Raw genomic sequence first — 10,139 nt, forward strand, 5'->3', positions numbered from 1 at the left:
TAAAGATTTCGGTTTTCTGTCCCTCAGCCTCCCGGGAGGCTGGGTGCAGCACCTGCTGAGGGAAGGGGGAGGAGGGGGTGTCCCTTTCCCTGGGGCTGAGGGAAGGGGGACAGAGGGGTGACCCTGTCCCTGCTCCCAGAGGAGGCGAGGGAGGAGGAGGGGTACAGGCCCTGTCCCACAGCAGCCCCATCAGCCAGCCCAGCTCACCTGGGCCTGGTAAGAAAACTGGGCTTTTTTTTTTTTTTTTACTTCAGGTTTTGCAAATACAAGAAGAAATTGAGACAGTATCCACTGCGGCTCTGCTATTGTGCTTACTGAAGTCTGCAGTAAAGAGTTTGGGTGTATTCTGCTTCCTGAGGTGCAGGGTGTTCCATGAACCTCATCCAGGCTCTGACAGCCTGTCACCCAGGACAGACATTTGCCTTCCCAGGACAGGACACCCTGGCAGGAGCAGGGCAGGGGTGTGGCTCTAAGGGCAGGTAACTTCATTGCAGGCCCACAGGGGCCATCTGCAGCGTAGCCAGCAAACACCACTGCCACATGGACTACATATACCTACCAAAATCAGTCCCTTGGAGCTGTCTTTACAGTATCACCAAGAACATTTCTGTAAGAAGAGGGGCTAATGTTGATATGTGTTCTTAAGAGTGACAGGCTAGTAGATTTTCCCACCCCAGCCTCAAGGTTGGAGCTAGAATCAAGAGTTAAATGGGTACCATCAGCTAGCATCTAGAAGACAGCCCTCTGTGTGAGGATAGAGTGGGAAACACCAGGCAATTAGGAAAACCCACACAAGCCAAAATAACTTAAAGCAATAACCCCCTTAAAAAAAACCAAAACCCCAACAAAACCCCAATTTAAAAAGAGACAGTCCCACCCTGCATTGTTTCTCCTTCCTAATGTATTTAAGTGCTACAAAACACTAGCATGAACAGCACTACAGAGGTAAAAGCAAAATAGGTTTTTTTTTTTTTAAGAGTTACCATAGCAAACATTAATTTATCTGTGTCTCAGTGAAAAGGCAGAACCCATTTCTTATCTTTAAGACTTCATCCATACTTTTAAAGAGCATTAAGTTTACTGGGGAAATTATGCAGCAATCTCTTAATTAAAATGCAATTTCTAGAAGAGAGCTCATCTTAGATAAACTTACTCCAGCACCCCAATAAGAGCAGGTTGTTTTTCCCTTGCAAAAGATTGTAACTCAATCTTATCAGCTTTTACAGCTACCATGCAAGTAAAAGTTCCACCCAGAGCTGTGGAAAGTCTGCAGTGATAGAAAACAAACAGAAGAGTAATCCTCTGTTTGAAATAGATTTGAGTGTGGAAATCCAGTTTGACTGTGACAAAGAAACTGATAACAGAGTTAAGACCAGTTTATCATAAGGAAGTGCACTAAACTTCTTTTCCAGGGGAGCAGACAGACAGTCATAAAAGCACTTGTGAGACATACTACAGACACAGAAATTGAAATCACATCCTCACCGAATCAGAAGTTAACTCGTGACAGCAAAACTGGGCCCAACAAGACTATGACACCCTGTTCTGTATGAAGCCATTGCCTATACCATGTACATCCGTCAAGGACAGAGGCACTTTTTGGCCTGGGCTACGCAAAGTCATCTAACAGCAACCTCTAGTGGCTCCGGGAGCTTCCTGACAGATCTGTCCCATCTTCAGCGGGAAACAAGGGGAGGACACAAGACAAACACCAGCAGCACCAAAGCCCTCTTCTGGAAAACAGAGCAAAACTTGCTTCCAGGGAATCGCAGGAGGTACCAGAATAGTCAAGGGTGTTCCTAGTCACATCACCGGTCTGAGCGTGACCACTTTTGCAAAGGAAGCCTTGAGTTCACTTGGAGAGAAAACAAAGAACAAGACCCTCACTGGTTTAGCTGCAAAATTACCAAAGGCTTTGATGTATTGCCATTGCCTGAACTCTGGTTAAATAACCAAGATAATTAAACCTTGGCTATCCACAGCTGTCTTTTCCTCAAGTCCATCTTAAAGGCAGTTCCTAACCAATGTGTTTTTGTCTGGGCCAAGCAACAAACTCCCATCATTGAGGAGACTTCAGTAATACAAGTGAGTACCATTTTGTTAAAAAGTAATTTCTGTCATGACAAATTGGATAATTTACCAAGTTACCCCTCCACCCACAGACTTTCTAGGTGTGTTCCAGCAGCGTCAGGGGCCTTGAATGTCTTCTCTGTAAAAGGAGTACCAGCACCATTACACACAAGAGTTTATCCAGCCGGTAAGATCAGAGAGATTCAGTGTTTTTCCTCCACAATCACTGTATTCAAACCATTGAAATCAACTCATGCTGGATTTTATAAGCTATATTGTAGACAAAAATATATTTTGAGTTCAAACATGGAAATACAACATTGCAGGAGCTAGGTTTCAGTACCCCTAAAGCTGAGGATTTTGATAAAGCTGAAGTGCAGTGTTGATTCACCTGTTCAACAGGGGAAAAGATACATGGTTTCTGTTACAAAATACTTTTAAATGCCACCTTAATATGCATTCTATTAAAAGTACATTCATTTGGCAAATTTTTCAGCTTGACAGAAGTTGTCAGTACTCAAGTAGATTACAGACAGCTGATCTGAAAGCAAAAAAAACCACATTTCACAAACTACAGAAAGGCATCACCATTTACAGCATTCAGAACAACATCATTTGCTTAATAATCTGCAACAGTACAACTGGGCCCATACAAACCCATGTATTCTTAATTGCTTTGTGGGCAGTGTTATGATGCTTTCTTGAAACCTTTTAGAATGGGGTAGATGTTCTCAAATGCCTCATAGATTTCAGAACGCTCTTTTGCTCCTAGAAAGACATTTAGGAAAAAAGATGTTAAGAATTAACAGAGTGTTGAGAATAACTGAATGCAACTCAAACTCAATGATAAGATGACAAACCATGCAGAAACACAGGAGTTTAAAAGCAAATTACTATTAGTTTAAGGCAGAAATTCTGTTATACTTCTGCCACCTCAGAGAACAATTTCTAGCTTGGTTTTAGACTAGACTAGTTTTGTTTAATCTATGGAACCAAAACAGGAGTTGGCTACTCTTGACAGGTGCAAAACATTGGCTTTGGGGGAAAAAAAAAGGCAGCTGAGAAGAGCCATGGTATTACCTGCTTAACAGTAACAGCTCTGCCTGTTGATAAGGTAAGTGTGAAGACAGAAAAAAAGAAATGAAGGGCATTTATTCCAATACTGCAAGTTGATCCACAGTTCAAGAACTCCCCTCCTCCAGTTCTAAGCAGCTATTTTAAAGCTTTGTTAGGGCACCTGTGATTTCTAAGCTAGCCTTTTCCATGTGACTGCAACCAAATCTTTAGTACCAGCCCTTGGACACTGACTGTATTGCAGTGAACAGGAGCATTCCTTGCCAGTGACACTAATCTATCATGCTAGGACAACAAACAAACTACAAGAAAACTGCTTTTAAATGAGCTAGCAGTTGGATTAAGTGCCAGTTGGGATGAACATGTAAACCTTTCCCCTGGAGCACACATGGACACAACTATTCATCTGCATTACTACAACTTTTGAAATAAAAAGTTGCTTTTGAGTTACTTTCTTGATTAGGGAAAAAACCTCCCAGCTCAGCAAATGCAGTTTTGTCATTACAGTTGGGCCCAGGGTTCACAGCGAAGGACTTACCCTCATGCTTCTGGGCCCGCTGCACACTCAGGGGTGTTGCAATTAGTGTACCCAAAAATGCGAGTATCAGTGGAATGGAACTGGCCAGTATGATTTTACTGGACCTAGGAGGAAGCTGGGGGATACTGGAGGGGGAGGTGTTTAAGCTTTGTTGTGAGTGCCCCATTCTTCAGTTGGCTGAGCTCATTCATGGTGTACAACCACCATTTACCTTTCAGTACATCTGAATAAAAGTTTTTCGGGAGCTTTACAAAAGAACATGTTAGGAACATGCACTCAGGAATTCAGGTTTTTTTGACATGGAATCCAAGGTACAGCTATCTGCTGAGCACACTTACTCAGCAAGGCTCATGCCTCATTTCCCAAACAGCCTGGAACAAGTTCTTAGATCTCCACCCTTTCCTCTAATAATCCCTACTAAATGCTGTCAGTGAAGTGTTTTAAGAAGTTTGCTTCCTGTCCAAGCAATTTTAAATTGCTTATTGTGATATTCAAAGTGACTGAGTGGCACGTTAGCATCCTATTGGGATTCTGTACATTGACACACAGCATAATCCTTTGAATAAAGACACTCAAGTTTAACAACATGGAAATCTGAGACACTATTTGAAGCACAATATGATATTCTAGTGCAGCAATACCAATACTGTTATCTGCAGAAAACACAGATAAGCAGCAATAGGCATTGAAAAGATCACCGAGTGGCTTTACTGCAGCAAGATATTAGTTTAGCTAATGTTCAATTTAAATGCTTTCTTGAAAGATGTAGCACTTGATTACAGATACACAGAGGGGGACCACTTACCAGTCAGTACAACTTTTCCAGACACAAAGATGAGGAGCACTATTCTTGGTTTGACCATCCTATAAATAAGGCCAGGAAATAGTTCGGGCTCATAGCTGTTTCAAAGCAAGCAGGTAAGATTAGTAAAATGCAAATACTGCTTCAGTGTTGTATGCCTAAAGTGCTCTTTAATTATACCAATAATAGAGTAATTAAACCCCCAGATTTTAGCTGGCTACCCAGAGAAAGGTGGGTCAGGTGTTAGACACCTTCAAGAGCAACCTGGTAATCCCAGCTGGAGCTGGTAGGAGTTCTTCATGCTGACTTTTAAAGACTTCTGAGACACTTCCAAACACAATTTTCCATGGCATTGAAACCATTATTGTGATCTTCAAACAGTACTCCAATCCTTCTTAGTCTGCAAAGAGCCCTTATCAGGAAGAATCTTGTGCAACTAAGACAAGACGACAGCCAAGAGAATCTTTAATATATATTTAGTCCCCAAATGAAATGCAAAATATTAAGTGCAATGCTAATAAAACCAAACTTAATTTTGATTTTGTCAGTGCTGAAATCCTCATCCTTTCCTCAGCAATGCCAGTAACTAGTTCTGAACAAGCCCATCTTGAAGACACAGCATGCCCATCACTCAACTACAGGTTTACTTTAAATTGAGGGCTAATAGACATCCAGACAGAAAGAACTGAAGCGATATCCCAGAAACACACTTTATTTTCAATTCTGTATTTTGCAGCTGCAGTCCAACATCGTGCCTGAAGTTTGGAAACCTTATCCTTGCAGACAGCATCTGGTTTGATGGGAGTTGAGATGGCTGCTTAGTATTAAAGATTCACAACGGAGCAAAGGCATAGACCAGATAAGAGTAGCTTAAGAGCTGCTCCAGTTAAACCCAAAGTGTTTAATCAAGACCAGTTATTTTCCCATTGACATGGTCTGCAGGGAAGAAACTCACTAAGGTTTGATATTGAACTTGGCAGTAACAGAACAGTAATATTGTGATCACCAACACTGCTCAGAGTAATGAAAATCTCTGGTGTGCGTTGCTTATACACAGCAACACTGGAGATTGTGTTGGCAATATTCACAGTCAAAGAAAGCTTTTACAAAAGAGAATATCTTCATTAACCAACTGAGCCAAGAACCCACAAGCTTCTTCCAGTTCTTCAGCCCTGAAGATTCAGCCAGATCTAATGTGCATCCATCCAGTTTACCCCAGAAGCGACTGAACTCTTGTGTAGCATGGTGCCAGTTGCAAGGTTTATAAAGCTGGTGTTTACAGTGTTCTTGCAAGGAGAAAGCCACAAACACCACACAGGAGGGCAATTCAGAAGAGCCCTTCACTGGTGAATTGTGTCAGTCATGGTTTGAAGCACCAGAAGCTTAACTGCTAGCAATTAAGCAGAGGGTTGTTTTGGCCCATGCCCCGCTCAGAACAGGTTTTTTTTGGTCACCAAAAGACATGCTTGATATTCAGTATCCAATTAATTATTACTCTGTTTTCCCAGGCTTGTACAGCCTCAGAATTTGAGTCTGCAATTTACAAAGACACTGCTCCAAGTTGCATGGGTTTATAACTCCGACTTCCACATACCTAGTGAGTGAGAACCAAGCCTTCCAGCCGGATGGGGAACCTCACATCACAGCTCCCAACCATATTCTGGATCTTGAAGTCCAGGAACTTGGCAGGGAAGCCAAGCTTCTGCACCACGCGTGCGTACTTCCTGGCTGCCAGCCGTGATTGCTCTTCGCTGGGGGAAGAGCAGAAGGGGAAAGCAGGTTTGGTTAGTGCTTTCTGCTGCTCTCAAGATGTAAGTTCAGTTTAGAGCCACCACTGTGCTAATCTGTGCTCCAGAAAAAGATATGTTACTGCTCAAAATAGCAAGCCTCTATCCCCAGAACCACTTCAGTGAGCTAAAATGAATAAGGCACTTTTATTCCCAGGAGTTTCCCCATCTTCATAAGTTTCTTTCTCAATTCCTTTCAACAGCTTCCCAGAGCTGATCCAAGAGGTAAACTGCAAACACTAGTACAACCATTTAGCTAGTTTGGGATGGTGGTAAGTGTTGGAGAAGGTCTCCTGAGTTATTTCATTATCTCATTGGCAGTTCAGAGATGTAAAAAAAAAATCAAGGCAGCTGCTGAACTGGAGGAAAAGAGCCTCGAAGTACAGAAATAATGTTTGCTTTTCTCCAGTTCCCATTTTCTCTAGAGGCAGGTGTGTTGACTAGTGATCACAGACACCGAAGAGAGACTTGACAGACACAAGTTCTATCGTAACTCACTTTAAAGTTGGTGAGAAATGCAAATGACCCATTAACAAGTCCTGGGCATTTTAGCAGCTTTTCTGCTAATGTCTGCTCAGCTCAATCCTTATGCAGGGACAGAAGCACACAGTTCAGTAATTACTAAACTGACACCATGAAGAAAGCTAGACACCAGGGCTTTTTTTTTTTTTTTTTTGCAATTATGAGAGCCCTTTGCTAGATAATTTAAACAAGGTTTTCTGACATTTTTTCATCAGAATATAGGCATGGCTGCAAGGACCTTTAAAGGGAAGAAAAAACATAAAAATACCTTTTTGCTCCCGTGCACACCATTTTTCCTGAACTGAAGATGAGAGCTGTTGTTCGCGGTTCCCTGATTCTCATGATCACAGCAGCGAACCTCTACAAATTCAGAGGAAGACCTCACAGTCCAGCTGAGCAGTTTACTGGTATTTATTTCTGTTCATTCTTTTAAGAATTGTCACTTTCAAAGCTCAACACAGCGTGCATTTGTTTTGTGAAAGTCTTTATTTACCACCCTGAAGTTATTTTCCACCTCCCTGGGACCAGGGGGCTTAAGACTACAGTCACAGGACCACTGCCTTGTCCTTAGATTTTGTTCAGCATTCTGAAGTCACTTATAGAAAGGCTGTTATTCCCAGGAAGATTTTACAGTCTAGGACACTTGCTAGAAGTGCAATACTACAAAAACACTATTAGAAAAAGTACAAAGCTCGTGGTGAATTTTTATATTAGAATCCATCAGCACTGAGAAAGGGAAGAGAGTAAAGCTTTGAGTCCTTAAGATTTACCTTTGGGTTATACTCTGCATTTCTGGCATGCAGAGCTATGTTCTTCAGATCTAGTTTACAAGCCAAGTTTACAGTCGACACTATATTCCTGAGGAATGAGAGAGGAATTTTCTTATTGCAAAAGCAAGCCGCAGCAGAGCCAACCCCCAAAATTGCTAGCTTCATGTGAAATCACACTCCAATTAATAATTGCCATCAACTAATTTCCTGCCTACCTCTTTCCCACTCTAGCATTAAGCTGCTTTTGGCAAAACTTAAGTAATTCAATACCAAAATTACAGTTTCTGAGATATAACAAGGTATGAAATTATTAGTCCCTGAATACTAAATTTGCATGTCTTCCAATAACTCAATCGCTGAAGTCTTTTACTGCTTCGAATTAAAGCATTGCTGTGTGTTTATAGAGTTACTACAGCACTCTGAAGGTAGGTAAGGGTTTGTTATTCTCTATAGGTATAAACTACTCCGTAGTTGCTCCAGCCTAGACAGGACCTTTTAACAAGGCCAGAATTTGTCACACTTATTTTCATGCCCTTTTCCCTTGCTCAGTTCAGACTATTTCTGCTCTCAGAAAAGCAGACTGACACCTTTAAACCCTGGAAGAAATCCTCCTCTTCAAGTATTTTTCATCTTTTCATCCTGTAGACAGAAGTAACTAACAGTACACACGATATATACACATATATAATACATACATAAACTTACTGTAACTGAGGAACTATGCCAGAGCTTTCTGATGCAGGTGTCACTGGGGTCATCGGAGTCATCGGTGTCAGGGGAGGACACACACCAGATGCTTCAGGAGATGGTTGAGTTCCATCTGGATAGGACAAGCTGCTTTCATCCATGAAGATACCACTGTCCTCATTTCTTGGTATTGACCCATCCCCATCCGGCTCTTTTTGCATTTCCTGGACATCTTCAGATAGATTTTGTTCTTTGTTATCTTGGGTAATATCTGGAAGAAAGCTGAGATCTACAGAGGAGAAGTCTGTCGAAAGCTCTTTGGGCTGGTTAAACTGAGAACCCAACAACACATCGTCGGCTGTTTGAATCGGAAGGTAGGCATCGTAAGGGCTCATGGGAGTAAAGAGCTGAGGACTAGTTGAGATGTCATCCTTGATTGAAGAAAAAGTGTCATTAAAGATCTTGTATTAAAGCATGAACTGGGAGACTAAATTAAGATTAATCTTCTATTCAACAAAGAAGTTGAAGTTCTTTTTCCCCCTACACATTATAGCAAAGAATAGTCTTAAGATCTGAAAGCGTGTTGCTTGCGTTTGAGCATATAAAAATGCATTTTCCCACCACACTTCAAATGCAGTCTAGAGCATTCCTGTAATACCACAAATCAAGAAATACACTTCACCTTCAGCAGCAGCTGGAGGTACACTGGTGACTCTTTGCCCTTCACAGCCATTGTTGTTAGGCACATAACCAACATAATTGCTTATGAGTTTTTCCAGAGAAGACAGCTGGTATTTTCTGGCTGGCTTCAACTCCCACTCTGTATATTACTGTTTCCTCTCCCTGCTACCGGGGACAGTGTCAGTGTCGTGTTGGATTTGTGCAACAGAGGGCAGCAGCTCACAGAATCACCAGCAGTTCATTCTTTCAGCTGCTGGAGGTCACCAGACTCATTTAAGTCTGACACAGTCAGCAAAGCCAGCATCCTTTCCCAGATCAAACATGCAACATATCTACAAGCAAGTTCTTGCACACTAAGGTCCTTTATCAGCTATTTATTATTAAAAGCTAGTTAAAAGGCATAATATTGATAAGGCAAGAGTTTAGGAAAGGATTTATTCTCTTATCCATCCATCCAGCCTCTAGTTAGTGGAACGCTTCTTCCAAGAAGGTGGTTTCTGCCAATGCCCACAGCAGGTGACAGCTTGGACTAGATGATCCATACAAGAGGTTTTGCATTCATTTAGGCATTTTTGGGGAGCTTGAGAGCTAAAAGGAATTAAAAATCCAAGCACAAATCAGAACAGGGAACAGTGCATAAAACTGAGTCCGTTGAGTTGGCAGCAGCTGCCCAAGCTGCCCTGGGAGCAGGGTTTCTGGATCACAGATCAATGCTCACAGATCAGCCCTGGGCTAGCACTGCTCTGTGGGCTGTGCTAATCAGCATACTTGGCAACACACCATGCACACGGGGAGGTCACTGCTCCTACTTTGCGGGATATTTCCCTGTAGACACTTGGAAAACTCTTACTAAGTGCCAAGTCCCCCCAGAGAACCCTGACTAGCTGGAATACAGATGTGAGCAGGTTTAGCTCTGAAAGCATCATGAACACCTAGGCTCAAAACTGTTTCTAAACCTGATTTCTAGATACGGAGCCCTGCACAAGAACATTTGGGGCAGAATCCTACTGAATAAGATGAGGTACTCCTTAATCTTAGAAAGCCAGATCCAAGAGCACTATCTGAGAATGAAGAGGTCAGATACAACTGTATTAAGAGTTACAAATAGCAATATACTATGGAATAGCTAAAACATTTATCTTTTAAATAGATTTTTTTTTGAGTTAGCAACAAGGGAAGGAAGGCACAGTCTCTGCAAGGCTTCCAGA

General features: G+C 42.0%; 1 protein-coding gene across 1 annotated transcript; it reads right to left on the reverse strand.

The window, feature by feature from the left end:
- Positions 1 to 2,758: 2,758 nt before the first annotated feature.
- Positions 2,759 to 8,983, reverse strand: LOC104464166 (TATA-box-binding protein-like). Its single transcript, XM_010076806.1, is given in 8 exon segments — positions 2,759 to 2,838; positions 4,488 to 4,582; positions 5,861 to 5,874; positions 6,079 to 6,235; positions 7,062 to 7,153; positions 7,564 to 7,651; positions 8,269 to 8,681; positions 8,933 to 8,983. Coding segments are annotated over 8 exon segments (990 nt in total).
- Between the last annotated feature and the right edge of the window lie 1,156 nt (positions 8,984 to 10,139).

This window comes from Pterocles gutturalis, unplaced genomic scaffold (genome assembly GCF_000699245.1).
Source record: "Pterocles gutturalis isolate BGI_N339 unplaced genomic scaffold, ASM69924v1 scaffold50161, whole genome shotgun sequence".
Classification (NCBI taxonomy): Eukaryota; Metazoa; Chordata; class Aves; order Pterocliformes; family Pteroclidae; genus Pterocles; species Pterocles gutturalis.